The sequence below is a fragment of the Coloeus monedula genome (assembly GCF_965178545.1).
Source record: "Coloeus monedula genome assembly, chromosome: 14".
NCBI classification, from domain to species: domain Eukaryota; kingdom Metazoa; phylum Chordata; class Aves; order Passeriformes; family Corvidae; genus Coloeus; species Coloeus monedula.
Genome location: NC_138794.1, coordinates 1,176,202 through 1,193,690, shown reverse-complemented (window position 1 = coordinate 1,193,690; position 17,489 = coordinate 1,176,202). Strand labels below are relative to the sequence as shown.

Sequence of the window (17,489 nt, the reverse complement as noted above, 5' to 3'; positions counted from 1 at the left end):
ATGAAGAAAAAAAAAACATTCTGAGAAGTCTGGTAACCTGTTGGCTTGTTTTAACCCTTCATAAGCCAGCCAAAGTTCTCCGTCCTCATTCAGCATATGATAGTCCTGGGGAGATTGCCTTTCAAGAAAGGTGTTTAAAAAAATACAAGAGATAGATGTGATGGTGCTGAGGTGACATGGTAAGGACATTACACACTGCATTACAGTTACTACAAAAGAGAAACAAAAAAAGCTCTAAAACAACCTAGCAAATGACTTTCTTGTTTATGTGTTTTTCTTCTCAATGATGCAATTCAGCTCTCAGTGACAGCCCAGCTGGTTACAGCATTCTGTGCTGTCACATTAAATGCATTGCCACAGAGTATGTGACCACTGCAGTTCAGAGGGTGACCAACCAGCCTGGGGAATGCACCCAGGCTGGGCCACGCAGCAATTAGAGGCTAAGAAGATGGAAATCCAGAAAGCTTGATTTTACATTTCCCCATTATTTCCAAATCCTTTCAAATATTGCACACCACAATTTTACTAATGAAATCAAATTATAACCCCAGCTATGAGCGTTGTCTGGACACAGGTGGGTGGAACTTACTGAACACTTTACACAGTGTGTCACAGCAGACCCCAACTGATCACAAAGTAAAGAAAGAACTTGTACCTGTTTGTTTCCTTCAGTCCAATATATGCCTGTGCTATTTCTCCTTTGTCTTTCATCTTTTGTACATCCTCCAAGAGGATTGTAGCATCTGTCATTGTATTCTGGAAAAAGAATGGTAATTTCCAGTAAATTTAACAATGTAACTGCTCCTTGAATCCACGTTTTCTTCATGTGGAACACTAATCCTTGAGTAGCCGCATTAAATTAGGATGGGTACGTGAGCAAGAGGTTGGTCCATAATTTCAATGTCCCTTTGATTCATCTTTTAGAATAAATGCATACAAAATGGTCAAATATTGGTCTGTCTAGTAAGTGGGTACATATGTTAATCTCCTTCCATTTGTTCATCACATAAAAGGAATAAAATTAATTTCAGGAAATACTGATTTTGCATTTTATTCAAATTACCAGGAACAGCTGCTAATACTGAAACTGAAGCAGCATCGTTTTGCCAGCTTAATTCTAAAAATGTTTCTTAAACATAGCATTACATGGAGTCTTTCAAATCTCATAGATAAGAACTATTTCTCACTCGTATCTGTCAAAGCAGGAAAGAATTTATAAGGGCTTGAGATTTTCTAATTTAGGTAGCATCACAGTACCATTTTGTTTGAATGTTTACTATGGCACTTTTGCTTTTTCTTCAGTAAAACTTGAAATACTTTATAATAGATGTTTACAGTCATCTCAGCCAGTCTGATCTGAGTCATAGCCATGGAGCACCACAGAACTTTAATGAACATAAGAGATGGAATTCTGACCTTCTGACTTTCAAAACAAGCAGATGCTGTTTTCCTGAGCACAATTTTGCAAAGTATTTACAGCAACAACTTTATGGACATAAGTGTTGGAACCAAGGTCTCTATGTCTAGTATGATTTGTGTTATCTAATATGAAAAACAATAAAATATGTGAGCTCCTTAAAGAATTATTCCCAACATCCTTATGACATCTTTGATGTTTTTCTACTATTAATTTACTACAGAGTGAAACTGCTGTATCTCACCTGCCAAGCTTTAGCAGTCTGAACATCTATCATTTAGAGTCAGTTCAGTTTCTTACACTCTTACATGTATTCAATGGCATGTTCTAATCAAATATTCAGCAATTTCTCTCCAGTATCTACAGATGACAATGAGTCCACAATATTTGTTGCTCGCTGAGGATAGAAAACACTCTAAAGTAAGGTACTTCTTCATACCATAGACCTTTATTTTGCTGTGAAATGTATGGGTTTTGCAAGTTAACAGAGGTCTGATCCCTGGATCACAGGGCTCCCTGGATCACTGTCCTTACCCCTCAACCATACTCAGCAAGAAACATGATGGAGCTGACTAGACCAATATCTAAATCTTTTCTTTCATGTTCAGGTTGTCATAAACCAACACTTCAAAACTGTTAAATCTGCTTGTTTTGAATGAACTTGTTTCCCTGCGCGGAGCATGAAGATGGGGATGCAGAGGACATGGAATTATGAGAACAGTTTTTCAAAAATACCAAGGCAAAGTGCAAGAACAAATACATTTAGGTTATTTAAGAGGCAGGGAAATGACAGCTCAATACTGTTGAGGGTTATTTTAGCATTTAGGAAGTTCTGGTTTGTAACTGTAGAAGAAAACATGTACCTTATCCTCCTGGCAAACAAATTGGTAGGCAAGAAAGAAGAAAAACAAAACATTAAAAAAAAAAAAAATCTATCTGTGCTGCAGCTGCTCAACCTAACAAGCAGAAGCTGTCTGCAAACTGGCTGCTGGCCATCCCACAGGCCACCTTCTGATCTCCCCCATACTCAAAGCCGCTGTAAAATCAACACTTCCATCCCACCACTGCTGAGAATGTGTCATTTAAGGATTCACTACTCAAGTATTTCTTTACAATGTTCTAAAAACTACAGAATAAATGTATTTTGTTTTCTTTAGAGTCAAACTTTTAAAACAAGACTTAAAACACCTTCATGCATCACAGACTTTCAGTGTATTTACCCAGGACAAATATAGGTGTAACTTTGCAGCAGCAAAGGAAAGAGGACATATCTGTTCATTCCTTGCTGCAGTTATGAAACAAGAGATAGTTCAGTGGAAATTAGTTCCTTGATTCACATTATACCTTTTCAGGTTGAATGATTCTTATTTTCAAAGCTGTTACTTCCCTAACTCTGTCATCAGAGTCAGAGGGTTTTAGAGGAGGTGCATTTCAGTGGTCGTACTCTTCTTTCTATAAAAGCACATAGCACCTATCAAGCAGTAATATGGAATTTCCATATCTTCACAGGTAATCTTTATGAAATGTTACTGGTTTGCAATCATACAGATGTAGAAGAAATTGTTCCTTGTACTGAACTATTAATTAACAGGTATTGCTGAGAATTCCTTTAAAATTTCCCAACTACACACTAGAGAAACGATACTGTACTGCACCTTTGGTGCAGCCTGTACCTCCCTGCGTGAGTGCTGGTAGAAAAACCCCAGACTAGTTTATTAATACCACCCCCTAATTCAGACTGCTGTGATTTGTGCACTAATGATGGATCAGTGGATTACACTTAGAAAGGCTTTCAAACCTGGACTATTTTTTCCAGCCATGTCAAGCACGCTGTTAATCAATAAAGCGTGCCAGCGCTGCAGTGTGAGTCTCGTACACAGTGCACCTGCTCAGTGTGGTTTACCTTGGGCTGAATGGCCTCTTTCTGGCTCACCAGCTGAGACCTCAGGATGAGAACTTCTTCCTTGCGAACTTCAAGCTCTTCACTGACCGAGGTCAGCTGGTCCAGGAGGACTCTGTATGCTGGGGCACCAGGAGCAGTCACCTCTGGAGCTCGTGTCTCTGTGAGGGCCTTCTGCAGCTCATTCAACTCATTCTTCAGTTTTTTATTCTCAGATTCAAGTTCTTGACGCTGCAAGAAACAGGGACAATTCTGTCACCCAGCAGCACTGCAACATGTCTGTAACCCACACACTGCAGGTAGAAATGGTAAAAATGATGAGTAACTGCAAGAAATCCATCAATCTCTCCTGTATCCCTGGCCTCCTGACTATGGTCAATAGTGTCTGGGAGGATTTCACTAACAGGATTAACCTTTTGTCTGAAGTGCAAAACCAGAACACACACACACGAATCAGACAGGTTGATGGGAAAAAGAATTGCCAATCTTTTTTTCCTCTTGTTCTCCTCTTTGCAAAAAAATATTAAGTTCACAACAAATAGTGGTCAGCAGGCTAAGAAAATTCTGCATCACTATTAGGAAATATTTTTAGTTTTAGTGGTCCAAGATATGCAGTAATTTAGATAATGCTTTTGAAAAAGAGGACTACATTTATCACTATATTTTTGCTCAAATTAACTTGCAAGCTGTACTAAGTGTTTAACAGAGAACTCCCCCTGCTTTAGAGGATTTTTTTGTTCTGCAGCCCCAGCCACACATACTACACCTCAAGAAGAGCAGTCCTACAATGAAATGACTGCTGGGGAATATTTGTTCTAGTTTCTCCAGCTACTATTTGGAAACAGGAGAGCTGATGAAATTTTCTATGCCAGCACATAAAATTGGTGCAAGAGCTTCACTAGCAAATAACAGAAACCTCTGTTTTAGCATTACCTTGAGCGACTCATACTCCAACTCTGCACCTCTTATTGGAGGCCTTTCTTCCTCCTACGAAAGAATACAGCCAAGTGTGAAAACTAAAAATCCTTCACTGAGGTAGGAAAACAAAAGGGAACTGAAATTATTTTCCTATAAAACTGTAAAACACTCATTTCTGGTACTGCTAACTGCTGTAGTTTGAATATTGGTATTGCCTCCTTTACTTCTGAGTTTATGACACATAATTAGTTGATATAAATAAAATCACATACTGTCACTGGCAACAAAACAGAGCAGCATGAATTCCAGCATGCTAAAGAAATTCACTGGTAGAAACGTAATAAGAAACAATTGCCAAAACTGGTTTCATAATTTTCTAAGAACTTAAGGAGACCAAACCCGGAGAATTTAAATTACAATCAGCTAAACGTGTCTAAGCCCAGTGCATCCTGGTTGAAACACTTCTTCTTCTGCCTAAAATGAACAGTTACTCATTCTCCCCATCATTTAAGTAGATTCCCTTGTGGCTATTCCTTAATAAAAACAGCCTTTCAGCCTTTTCTTTCTTTTCAAGTGAAGTCCCAAGCACTTTTTGTTACTGTTGTCTTCCATCGGAGGATCTCAAGGATCTTGGAAAACTAAATAACCAGTCCCTAGAACTAAGCAAAGGTATAAAACTTGTCATTAAGTAAAGCAAGTGCTAGAGGAAGATAAAGATTTAGTGAAAGCCAGTCAGCATTCACAGAGCTACTGTTTCACAAGAGGGGACACTGTGGTGTCAGCATTTGATCAGCTGCAAAGAGTCCACCTTAGCTTTAGCACGGAGAGCCTGTTCTTCCTTTCTGTCCAGTTCATCCTGCAGGGATTGCTTTTCTTGCTCCAGTTCTGAAACCCGTTTCTGCAGCTTGAGGAACAGAGACATATCCAGCGGTGCTTTTTTCTCACTAGGCTCCTGCTTTAGAAAGAACAGAGGGAAGTCAAGAAGTATTCCCCTTCCACAGCACAAGGAAGCACAACAGTGAGTAAAGATGGGAAACAGACTGGGGAAAGAGAGGAACACAGAAATGTTACTCGATTCTGAGAGTTGACTATCTAAAATATTTCATCAGCTATCAAACACTATTTTAAAAAAGGATTTACTAGTACAAAATGGTTCTAAGCCTAAAGCCTAGCAAAAGAAAGCACTTAGAGACTACCTAGCAGACAGGAGGTCTATAGCTAAGCATACCTTATATTCTTATTTGTTTCAAGGAGGGAAAGTAGAAAAAAGAAAAAGTTTGTGGTTAGACTCACCTGGAAACAACTGTTAAGGGCTTTTTTGTTCACTGGTTTAGTTTTCAATTATTTCTATAATAAGTTCTTCAGCTAAAGAGAAATCTCTCTGGTGATCTGCAGGTTAATTTAGTGGGATGTGACACAAAAAATAGGTACCAGAAAATATTATTTTATGCCTTTTTCCTTTTATTGTGCTAATTATACAGACTGTTCTGAGTCTAATTCCCTAGCTTCTTCACTATTTTCTGGGCAAGGACCAGTGTTTGCAATCTGAAGGTGCTTTAGAAATTGTCCATCAGCGTTTTTGTACTTTATGTACTGAGAAGATCAAAGTATTTACTATGAACTGTACCATAAAATTTTAAAGCCTAAAAAAGGAACTAGAAAATTAATATTAATGACTGTAGCAGACAAGCAAGCACAGCCATTTCCACTTCATCTCCTTTTACTGTTGAGGGGAAGAGTCATAAACCACACCAACAGATCAGGAAAAATGAAACAGACTTTTGAGTTTTCTGGCTTTACTGGTTTGCCTTGAGGTGGGCCCTGTTTTTTAATGTGGTTTTGTATAATTAAGCTATATTGTTAGTCTAGAGTCGAACTGGGGCTTGCAATGTTAAGGGGTTAAACAAATACAGTGCTGCATTCATTCACACTCTTGTGTGAGTTCATTTTTTCATTTCTATTCTAAAACCCAAACCTGGCTCTCAAACAGCAATTCAGTAAGTCTATTAGCCAAAGGAAAAGATGGCATTTGGCTCATATGTGAAATCCAATCACATGTAGTTGCACTGTCCTCCTGATTATCCATGAGTGTAGGAGCATCATCCTGAAACCATTATGCAAGGTGAAAAACATAAGTGGGAGGGCAAATTACGAAAGAGTGCGCAGAGAGGCTGTGCCAGCCCCAGTGCGTCAGGATATCTGCATCCAGAGAGAAAACAATTCTCTGCAGAGGCTTCCCAAAGCAGCAATGACAGCCTGCCAGAAGCAACTCTGGAGATCCCTAACCTAGGCAGAGGGCAAACAGGGTGTGCTGTGCCCTGGCTCACAGCTAAGGAGATCTTCAGAATGCACAGAGAAAGCTTTGACTCTGGAAAGCGCCAAGCACAGCCAGACCTCGGCCCTGAGGGCTCTGTGCTTGCAGGCCCACCGTGATGGGATGGGCCAGAGGGGGGAGTGATCTCCAAAAACACTATCAATGGCTTGGAGCTGCACCACAAATTATTCATGGTTATCATTCATCAGCTGAATCAAGTCACCTTCCTGAACGCTTTCTGAACATCTTCCTGACCGTTTTTCCGAACATCCTGGGATTTGTATCACTGCATATGCAGAAGAAACTCCCAATCATCTGAGAGTTTGATTCCTCTCTATGAAATAGAGAAAAACGGATCCAAGAGAAGTTTCTCACCCCTAACAGAAAACACATTCCATGTAGCTACTAAGAATGCAGCTTGCCATTTTTAATCATTGAATATACAGTAGGGAGACTCCTCTGGAAGTCTCACTGGTTTTCTAAATTCCCACTGTGTCCTGAATAAGTGATTGTGCTTACCAACACTGACAACCAAATGTTTCACAGATGCAAATCAGCTGGATCACCAAGTATCTAGTCTATGCTTAGTGTAATACAAGAAAAATTCAAAGCATACTTTGACAGTCTTTCTACACAGGATCACAACTAACTGGGGAATTGGTGTTTTCTGAAAGGGAATGGAGAAAGTTGGATTAAAGCACTAGATATCCCAGTATAAGGATATGGTGTTCAGAACCACTTATAAAAAAAAAAGGGATAGCAGTGAGTTCAACCATGTATCAATGAGAAGTTGGGGGGAATTTTTAAGGTTACCTCCATCCTCAGTGGTAAGTCTTCTGCTTCTGTGATCTCAGAGCTGAAAGTATATTCAGATTCATTGCTACTGTGAGTTGAGTCCGTCCTTTTGTGCCCAGGCTTGGGGATGCTCTGGGGTGCAAATGGAACAAATCAATACCACTGCATGGTTTTCCCTGTGTCTGTCTCTTCAAAACCTTTAATCTAGCTTGTAGTATTTGGAGTTTCACAGCTATCAAAATTTATAAGAGAAGAGTTTTGATTTTGGTCTCTCATACTACGTAAAGCCTATGAGATACAGGTCACAAGCAAATCTATGGAGAGGGGTCAGATCCTACACCACCAAGGACTGCTGCAGAAAGCAGCACCAAGCAAGGATGCAGCACTTTGTGGGAAAGAAAGTTTACAGGAAGCACAGGCATCAATTCTCTAACTTCCTACACATTCTATTGAGGAATACTTTTTATTCCTGCCACATAAAACATTCCTAGGACTACTTATAATTTGTCACTGGATGAAGGTGGTACAAACAACCCTAGCAGATGTTAGTAACTTCAGGCCAAAATAAGGATGGACAGCACAAGCAATACCACCAGGAAAGTCATAGCAGAAATTTAGCCTCCTTCACAGATGTGACAATTAAAAATACTGTTTTTAAAAAAAACCAACAAGAAATTTAGAATACATTTGTTTTTGCTGAACTAAATGAAATAATCAGTATTTGAAAGGACAAACTCTCTTTCCAGGTACAGGTCACTAACAGACACATCTGACAGAAGTTACTAACTTATCCCACTAGATTCTGCCTAAACACAGCTGTAAACAGCTTTTGATTTCTCAGCTGTGGAGCCACTTACCACCATCAGGTTCATTTCATCCTTGAGATCATCGTAGCGCTCCTCCAAGCGGCTGAACTCATTCAGGAGGTTCTGGTACCGTAACCGTTCATCGTTCAGGTCCAGCTCCAGCTGCTTTGTCTCCTCCACCAGCTTCTTTTCCATCGACTCTGCCACAGACAACAGGCATCCAAAGTGAGAATTCCAGCCCTACCTACCATGCAGTGCATCCACCCAGGAGGAACAGGCCTGTGTCTGCACCAGAGGAACAGCCTCCCATCTGAAGCTGGTGTTTGTGCTTCTGCAGGCAAAAGTTAAGCAAAAGATATGAAGGGCCAAAGCCTTATTGTGGCAACCACAGAAGTGCTCACTCAGTCAAGGTAGTTATTCTGCTAATACCTTCTATTGGTGATTCCAGGAGGGAGGAAGAAGGGGCACTAGCCCATTGCTGTGTTATGTAAAAGCAAAATGTGAGGTGCTTTACGCCTCAAGCATCCTGACCCTCCTCATCACAGCCTCCTTCATCACAGCCCTCACATCTAGAGTTATGCTTTCCTGGCTGCTGCCTACACAGTGCCAGCAGCCAGAAAAGTTGTAGCAGATAAACTGTATTAGGTATCAGAGCTGCCTTTTAAAAAACTGAAGTGCTTTGGAACAGTCAACCCCCCCACCCCCCCACCCCCCCCAAAAAAGGCCCCAAACCCTTAGGATTCCATGGAAATTCAATGGTAAATAATTCTGATGTTTGCAAGTTCTTAAAGAAATGAATCCACAAAAAGGAATGCAAACTATGGCAAATTAGCCCAATCTATGCAGTAGAGTGTTGCTTTACAAGGTACCATGAAGTAGAGACCCTGGATGAAGAGAACAGAGCCAACCTGTTATTTCCCTCGCCTGGTCATGGATGCGACGGTTCAGCTCCTCCTTCTCTGTTTTCAGTAATGAGTTCTGCTCTTTCAGCTCTGACACCAGCTACAGAGATAACAAAATATTTGACTCAGAATGCAGTTCATCTTTCATCAGTAGCTCTGACAACAACATCTTTGTTGTAACAGTTCAAATACTTAAAACTGCTCCTCACAGAGTGAAACACCTAAACTGTTCTCCACAGAGTGAAACCAGTGAACTAAGTTTTAACTTCATTTCTAAACTGCATTTCTTAAATATGTACCACTGCACACTCTCCTGTATGTTCTGCACCTCGTTTCTGATCAGATGCTAAAATTGTCCTGAACCACTCCACTGTGCCATGTATTTTTCAGTAAAGTCCCAAAGATGTAAATGGCTCATTAAAACAGAAATATTCCTAAAATAGTAACACATTTGGTAGTACTATGGTAAATTCCATTGCATTGGGTTACACCACAATCTAACATCTTGCCTCTGCCCTAAAGCTGTCTCACTTTACCTATGTTCAGGTTTGCCAGTTACTCAGTTGTCTCTGATTATGGTTACTATGCACTCACTTTGCTTTATCAATTAGTGTTTTTCCTTATGCTTATTTGATATTGAAATTTATCACTGCAGCATCACACAATGATCGATTGGCTCTTCCAAACTTGCACCATTATCAGCAAGTTCTCTTGACAGAAAACAACCTGTTTGATACGTTTGTGCTTAGCAAAGATAAGGGGTTTGCTGAAACCTGTTGAACTAGACTGTGCACATGTGTTGAACAGGCTGGCTGTTCACATTAGGCAGGATATAGCAGTACCTTTGAATACTGGGTATGGGACACATTTCTGATATCTGTGATTACTCTCTCTAGGCAGGTAAAATGAATGAATGCACTGCCTCTGACTAAGTCAAAAAGCTTAAGGATTCAGATTTGTAAATGCTTTCAATATCAAAATCTGAAGAGATTGGATACATATATTTACATACAATATATGGATTTAGCATATTCTTCTGCCATAGCTGCAGCCATTTAGATACCAAGCCTATTTAGGATTGTACAGCTATAAAAATACAGTAAAAATATCAGCCACACAAGTGAAACAATCCTGGGCAAAACCTGAGTGGACACCAGGCCCCTGTAAATCCTCTCATGCACCTGAGACCCCATACATGCCTGCTCAGTTTCATGTTTGTATTTGTCTGCCCACTCCTCAATGCTCTTCTTCTCCGACTGCGTCTGGTGCAGCTCCCTGCGGAGCTTGGCAATCTCCTCCTGGAGGCTGATGACACGGTTGGTGGCGTTCTTGGCCTCCTCCTCACTCATCCGAAGCCTTTCCACATCGCTCCGCAGCTTCTCCGTCTCCGTACTGTACGTGATCTCCAGGCTGCTCATCTTCTCCAGGAGAGATTTGTACTCTTTGTTCTTTGCAAAACACAACAAAGACAGAGCAGGTGTTGGAGAAGTTCTGGTTTAAGGGAGCCTTTTCCTTCCCTACAGAATATACCCAGACATGGGAGCACAGGAGCAGCTTCCCCATTTCAAAAAGGTTTTGGTCTGTTTTTGCAGAATTGCTTAACGAGGTGACAGAACAGTCCAGTCTCTAAGCCTGCACATCCTAAACTAAAATCAGATGGAGAGCCCACATACATCAGACACGATCACCCCACCTTCGCCTAAAACAGAGCAACTGACGTGCTTCAAACGCAGCACTGGCGTTAAGCGAGTGGGTGTTTTTTCTCAGTTCTGCTGAGGGGTACAAATGGATGTTTGACTGCTCCAGTTCTACCGCGGCCTCCCCTTCTCTCCCATCACTGTTCTTCGCCAGAAAAGAGAACTGAGCCCTCACAATGAAAACTCAGTGCATTCTGTGAATGCCCACAGTGCTGAGAAAGGCAACCAAGATTTTGACACGTTTTCCCTGAGGCCAGGGAGCTCTTACCTGCTCATCGATTTTCCGCTGCAGCTGCATGATCTTGTTCTCCAAGCCAATGTGAAGCTTCTTGTAGCGCTCCACGGAGCGGGCCTCTATCTTCAGCTTCTTGAGCTCCCTCTTGGCCATCATGCGGCGGTAGCAGCACTGCAGGTACACGATGGCCCGCAGCGTGCGGCCGTAGCGCCGCCGAGCCAGCCAGCCCCTCACGTGCTTCTGGATAACCACAGACTTGTGCTCCCGCAGCATCTGCAGCCCAGAAAACACATGGCAAGGGGATTAGAGCTCCAAGCTACACCTGTGCAGCTAAACAGAACCCTGTGAGGATGTACCTAGAGACACCTCACCTGCAAGGAGAGACTTCTGGTGAAGAGCAACGAGAAATGGAATTAATTTAAAGAGAAACAAGAAGAGGAAAAGAAGACTGGAACAAGGACAACAATGGAGTAAAATGAAAAGGAACCAGAGAGAAAAACATGGCAAAAAGAACTGGAGGGACATTGAAGCACCAGGCATTCCTCTGTGTTGAGGTCAGATCCCAGCTAATTACAAAAGTACATGGTACCTGTTGGCAAGATTACAAATACTTTTTTTTTTTTCAAACTGCATTTTTATCTTGGAAGACTTTTGAATCATTGTCATGTGCTGCCTAGAGTTCATCAATACAAAGTTTAAAATTACCACATTTGATATGCAATGCAGTCAGTACTGCATTTCCCAGAGGAAATTGTCACAGATGTTAAAAAGTCAGAGGCTTTTGGTTTGTTTGTGTTATTTTTTTGGGGGCATTTTTGCTGCCTTTTTTGACATATCTTAGGCTTGCCAGCATGGAAAAGTTTGCATCTATTCTAATAAGAAATTTATAGTGTAGTAATTCCAATTTATTTTACGGCAGAAATTTCAACCACAGCTTTGAGGTGTAAAAAAAAATATCAGTAATATTTTAAAAAAATAATCTATAACATAAACCAGTCAAGAATGCCAGCAACCTTCATCTGTATGTTAGTCAGAGAGTTCAGCTAGGAAGAGTCTACCACTTGTTTTTGGATCCTTCACCCACTAATTCAGTCAGAGATTCCCCATGTCTGGAACACCTGAATTCAAGCAGATCTATGCATGGAAAGCCCGCCCAAGCCCACAAGGCTTCCAGGACTCTGAGAGCTTTAGAGTTCACTTAATGAAGCTTCCACAAACTAAACAGTTTATTCTAAAGAACAAAATTATTTAGGATTTCATGTTAATGCTTGGAATTAATAGTTTAAATATCACAGGCAGTTCACATTCTTACACTGATTTACCACAAAGCTGTTAAGACAAACTAGTCAGGTAACAGTAATTTTATTTTCTTTTAGACTGCTTAGCAAATAAACTGAAATGTGTTAGAAACATTACAGTTCCAGATCAATGAATTTAAAATTCACTGGCAAAGTGGCAAGACTATAACACATACAAACTTTCTCCCTTAGCACTTATTTCTGAATTCAAAATGAGACTGGAAACACCAGCACTCAGTTACTCAGCACACCAAGGTAAGGAAGCAGCTCTCTGAAAAGCACAGCAAGGTCAAAAGCCAAAGTCCTTCTGACTGCTCGCCATGCAGTTGGCATTCCTGCCTCCTCCTTACACGTTTTCTGGAACACACCTTCGGGTTCCCAGCAGGTGCCTGAGCACTTGAATACAACTAGCTTCCAACAACATCTCCACCTGAAGTTTGAAAGCACAAGTCCTGTAAAATACCTCCATCGCGCAGGGACAGTCCTCATCTGCCAGGGAATTCTCGCATCCATGCAATCCAGTGAGGAAACAAGCCACTCCAAAGTAAGGTGAGAGGATCAGAAACGTTATTTAATTTACCAGGGATATCCCAGGAAAGCTTATGTCAGAGCTATGGAGGAACCAGACTCCCTGTCCAGCTGAGAAGCACATTGCAAAGTCTCAGGCAGGAGCTTTCCCCAGGATGTGTGAAACAGATGATTCAACCATATTAAACTCCTTGTACTGCCCACGTGACTCAACACATGCCCTCTCTTCCTGCAACAACAACAGGTACCTTTCACAATCCTAGGGAACAACACGTGTACCACACATTACTGCAGCCAGGGCTCAGCCCAGGTGCCCTGTCACAGGGCAACCTTTCGCTGTCACTCGTCTGCAAACATCACCAACTCCAGAACAACAGAGTTTACCTTCCCATGGCACACAGATCCTGTGCTTCCCTCTCTGGCCATCCCTGTACCTCGCTTGAGTAAAACCCCACCTTAGGAGCACAAGACAAACACAGCACACTGCAGGGGCACTTGTCAGACCATCATGTTTTACTGCGGTGAACAACACAGCTTGAGGGGATCCTCCTGACAGGCAGGTCTGGCCACCCCTTGCAGGGACTCCTCCAGAAACCTGCCATCTCTGTTAAGAGGGAATATAACAGGTTTCTTAAACTGTGCTACAAGACAGATGGGGTGTGTATTACTCATTCAACTAACAAGGCACAGAGAAACCTCTCCCATTTTCCTGAAGATTTTTGGCCACCTACTGCTGTGATCCAGGTGTCACTTTGTCACATCTGTCAGACCACTGCTAAAAACACATCCTATTTAACATCACAAATATGGTTTGTAATAACAAGAGTGCTAGGAATTCCAATAAAAAGGCAAGTGGATACCCACACAAAAGAACAGCCAAGTCAAGCACAGGGGTCTTGCAACTAAGAAACTTTTACCAAGGTTTATTTGTTTTCTGGCTTTGTGGTTAGTTTGTGTTAGAATGCTACATGTGACTGTGTAGCATCTTTAATACAAATGAAAAATATACAGAAACTTCAAATTTAAAAGAGAAAGATATGGCACATAAGCATGAGATGGCTTTTAGCTGCATGCCCTTAGCATCTACACACTTGGGAGAACAACACAACTCCCTCAGCTACTTTTTCAGTGAAACACACGCTGACTTTTGAGCCTGGCTAAAACAGTTATTGTGGATAAAAGTGCTATGAAACATGTTAGCACTTTGCAGCTCGAATCACAGTTCTGTCTCCAGCTCTGTAACCACTGAAAACCAAATTCTAATTTCTCAATTGAATAATTTATTATCAAGAATAATCAGGAAAATATTATCAATAACATGAGGACAGGATTATATCAACTTATCCCCAAACAAAAACCAATGTACATTAAAAAAATAAAACAAAAATTCCCCCTGTGGATAACTTTCAGTATCCTATTTTGGTGGGATCTCTTTGTAACATAGGTCTCCTGCAGTGTATTCCATCAGCCATTTCAGAATCACTGAAACCAGGGATGGGAGAGGACCAGTAGTGAGTGCATCACATGTATGCTGTTGTAACCGACACTGATTTGGACTCATGGAGGCAGATTAAAGCAAGGCTATTGTCAGTATTTAAGTGCCTCGACGTTCTATGGAACAAATGAAAAAGTCAGAAATGCTGCAAATTCCTGCTGGATTCTCCACTGGCTGCACTGAAAGTCTAAGTACATCTGTATTAGATGACAGTAAGAGTATGTCTAAAATGACAAGTTGATGGCAGTATTAGGTATTTCTAACTTCCAGGTGCTGTCCCTCAATCCATGCTCTGGTATTTCATTTCTGCATCACACCTAGCAGCATGCACACAAAGCATTTCCAACTCCCAAGACAACACAACAGAGCAGCTTCGTCCTGAAAGTATGTGGAAATAGAGGTAGAGTGAAAAAGTACATTATGATTTCTCACCATTTGGTACTTGTTTCTGACCATGTAACCTCTCAGGAGAGCCTGAAGAGCAATAGTAGCATCTCGCATGCACTGGTATCTCTTGCGGACCACGTACATGCGCTGGAACTTCTGAATGGTGATGGCAGCTCGTGTTCTCCTCAGGAACTTGGCATAGCTAAGGAAAAGATTACAAATAATACCTGTAATTATGTTCCAGTGATTGAATGCTTGTTTGCTTTTAAATTTCCTATATCTTTAATTTCCTCTTAATGTTGTCAGTGACACAGTATATTTACTTGCTATTCTGCTGTGTGGCAGTACAACAGAATGACAAATTAACAGAAACCTTGCAAAGCTTTACAGAGAAATGCTTTCACTTCCCCTAAAAACTGTACTATAGAACTGTCAAGGTAAACTTAGCTTAATTTCTCATCACCTCTTCTCCACCTTTAAAGCTGTTTCCACTATGTCATCTTCCAGATCTACTCTCCTAACCTCAGCTAGTAGAAAATGCTTGCTTGTTCTTGGCTCTCACAGTAAGACAATTACAAAGCATCTTGACACAAGCCTCTTTCCAAAGGTTGGTTATTATAGTCTTCATCACCGCCTTGTCTTTGAACAATACCACCTGTATTCCTGCCCTTCTCTCTGGCCTCATGGCCATCCCTCAGAAGTCAATCCAAACAAATCACTGACTGATGAATGTCCCTTTACAGCTGCACCCTTGATGAGGAATAGCTTCTCCAGCAGGACAGACCCAGATGGGAGGGCACATGGAAACTGAGCAATGAGGACTCACACAGTCCTGCTTTACCTCACCTGCAACACATCTCCTACTACTACTCGTTTTCTGCATCACAGAGCCAGGGTGCTACTGTCCTCTCAGAAAGGTCAAAACCAGGCAGGACACACACACTCATTATATTCAATTTCCTTCCTTTCCCTGGAAAACCATTTCCTCTCGGGCAGTGTAGGAAGGCGAGAACCAATGTATCACATCTCAGTGCCCTATTTACAGGGCTCTGGACTGAGGCTGGTGTGGGATTTGCCCTGAGCAGTGCTTACCATCGTGCTTGGTACCCTCTGACATGTCTCTGGATGGTGATGGCAGCCTTCCTCATACGCACGTACTTCTTTCTCATCAGCCAGCCTCGGATCGTCTTTTGGATGCGGATACAGGCAGCTCTCAACTTATCTGCCCTTATTTTTTCCAGGTAGGCTACTTGACCAGCCCGGAAAAATATTTTTGTCTTACCAAACTGGTACTTATCCTTGTCCTATTTTCAGAGGTAAAAAGAGGATAAGTTACAGCATTAAGAGTTAGTGCATAAAAAAAGGCATGAAGGGCTAAATGAAAGCACAGTTAGTAAAGAGGCAAAATTATATCTATAACTTAAATTAAGTAGTGGAGAAGGGTATTTTGTCTGTATGATTCTGTTAAAAAATTAATACAATAAGGCCACAAGCATGGCCCAAAGGAGCATCCTGAGATTTTTTCTTAGATGAGAATGCCATGAAGATGATGACATGGAAGGCTACAGCAGGTGACAAAGGGGCCCAGAGGATGAAAGCAATACAGTCAGTGCACATGTACAATTTTCTGCTTAAATTGTAGCTGAGCCCTCTGAACGGTCCATCTTTGACCACATTACACAGTGCAAACAAAGCAGCTGGGGCTTCAGACACGCACACATCACTTATGGTATCAGGACTAGGGCAGAACAAAGCATGCTGCTGGTGCTCAAACACATCTGGAATTTCAGAACTAAACCAGAAAGAGAATAGTATTTTATGTCTACAGGCTGTAGTACTCCTTTGAGGGAAAAACTGAGAATATACAAAGGCACACTGAAAAAAATTAATTTTGTTGGCTGTTTGATTCTAAGCTGAAAGGAACAGCAGTCAAAGAGCTACAGCTTACAATACATGTGTGGCTTAGTACTCTGTGGAAGTCCTAAAATAGTGTGGCTATGAGGGAGCAAGCAACACTGTCTTTATTCCTGCAGATTCCAAATGCTCTCAGCACTAAGTCTGATACCTGAATCAGCTTCTCCAGGACATTTTTACAGGTCTGCTTTCGGTCACCAAGGACATCTCTCTGCTTCATCAGAACACGGTAACGGCTGAAGAACTCTTGGTACGTCCACCTGTCCCAACAGCAGAGACAGTGTCAGTCCCAACAATGAGCATTACCTTAAAAAGAACTGCAGCTGAAAGCAATGCAAAGAGAGCAAACACACCTGGAAGGGAAGCCAGCGGCACTGATGCGGATGGTCTCCAGGACACCACAAGCTCTCAGCTGCTGCACTGCTCGCTTTTCATCAAATCTAGGTGGGAACAAAAGGTGGGTGTGGGACTAGGTTTGCATTACTTGGGGGTCCTGGTTGTGTGCACACCCTGGACAGAAGTGGCACAGTGGGGAGCAGGGGTGGGATGTGATGGGTGGTGAATAAGGTGCTCCTGAAATTCAGGGGTAACAGAGGACGGCCTGGCCAGAGAACTGTCTGAGCCCATTGGCACTTCCTGCTGGTCAGCCCAAGAGCTACAAGAGTCTTTGTGTGCCTGGGCTTTGAGAAAAGCTCTAAGCAAGTTCATACATGAAAAAAAAAAGATAATGAAATAGGCTTTGGAATCTGAAAAAGCAAATTCCAGCAAATGTCAAATGAGCTCAAGGAGTGCAAACTGCCAGTTACATTTAAAACTGCCAGCAATGAAAATGTTGGAATTTTTTTCTCATATATCACCATAAACAAAAAAAAGGTATCAGGAA

General features: G+C 41.6%; 1 protein-coding gene across 1 annotated transcript in view; it reads right to left on the bottom strand.

Annotated features, from left to right (window-relative positions):
• Positions 1 to 17,489, bottom strand: part of MYO5A (myosin VA) — a 98,399-nt gene that overhangs the window by 17,173 nt on the left and 63,737 nt on the right. The window contains exons 17-30 of the mRNA XM_082290917.1: positions 16,960 to 17,046; positions 16,758 to 16,866; positions 15,785 to 15,996; positions 14,738 to 14,894; positions 11,018 to 11,257; positions 10,252 to 10,500; positions 9,059 to 9,152; positions 8,202 to 8,350; positions 7,363 to 7,476; positions 5,044 to 5,187; positions 4,251 to 4,304; positions 3,321 to 3,548; positions 656 to 756; positions 38 to 118 (exon numbers count right to left, since the gene is read on the bottom strand). Coding sequence (XP_082147043.1) covers positions 38 to 118; positions 656 to 756; positions 3,321 to 3,548; positions 4,251 to 4,304; positions 5,044 to 5,187; positions 7,363 to 7,476; positions 8,202 to 8,350; positions 9,059 to 9,152; positions 10,252 to 10,500; positions 11,018 to 11,257; positions 14,738 to 14,894; positions 15,785 to 15,996; positions 16,758 to 16,866; positions 16,960 to 17,046 — 2,019 coding nt within the window. The remainder of the gene's footprint in view (positions 1 to 37; positions 119 to 655; positions 757 to 3,320; positions 3,549 to 4,250; positions 4,305 to 5,043; positions 5,188 to 7,362; positions 7,477 to 8,201; positions 8,351 to 9,058; positions 9,153 to 10,251; positions 10,501 to 11,017; positions 11,258 to 14,737; positions 14,895 to 15,784; positions 15,997 to 16,757; positions 16,867 to 16,959; positions 17,047 to 17,489) is intronic.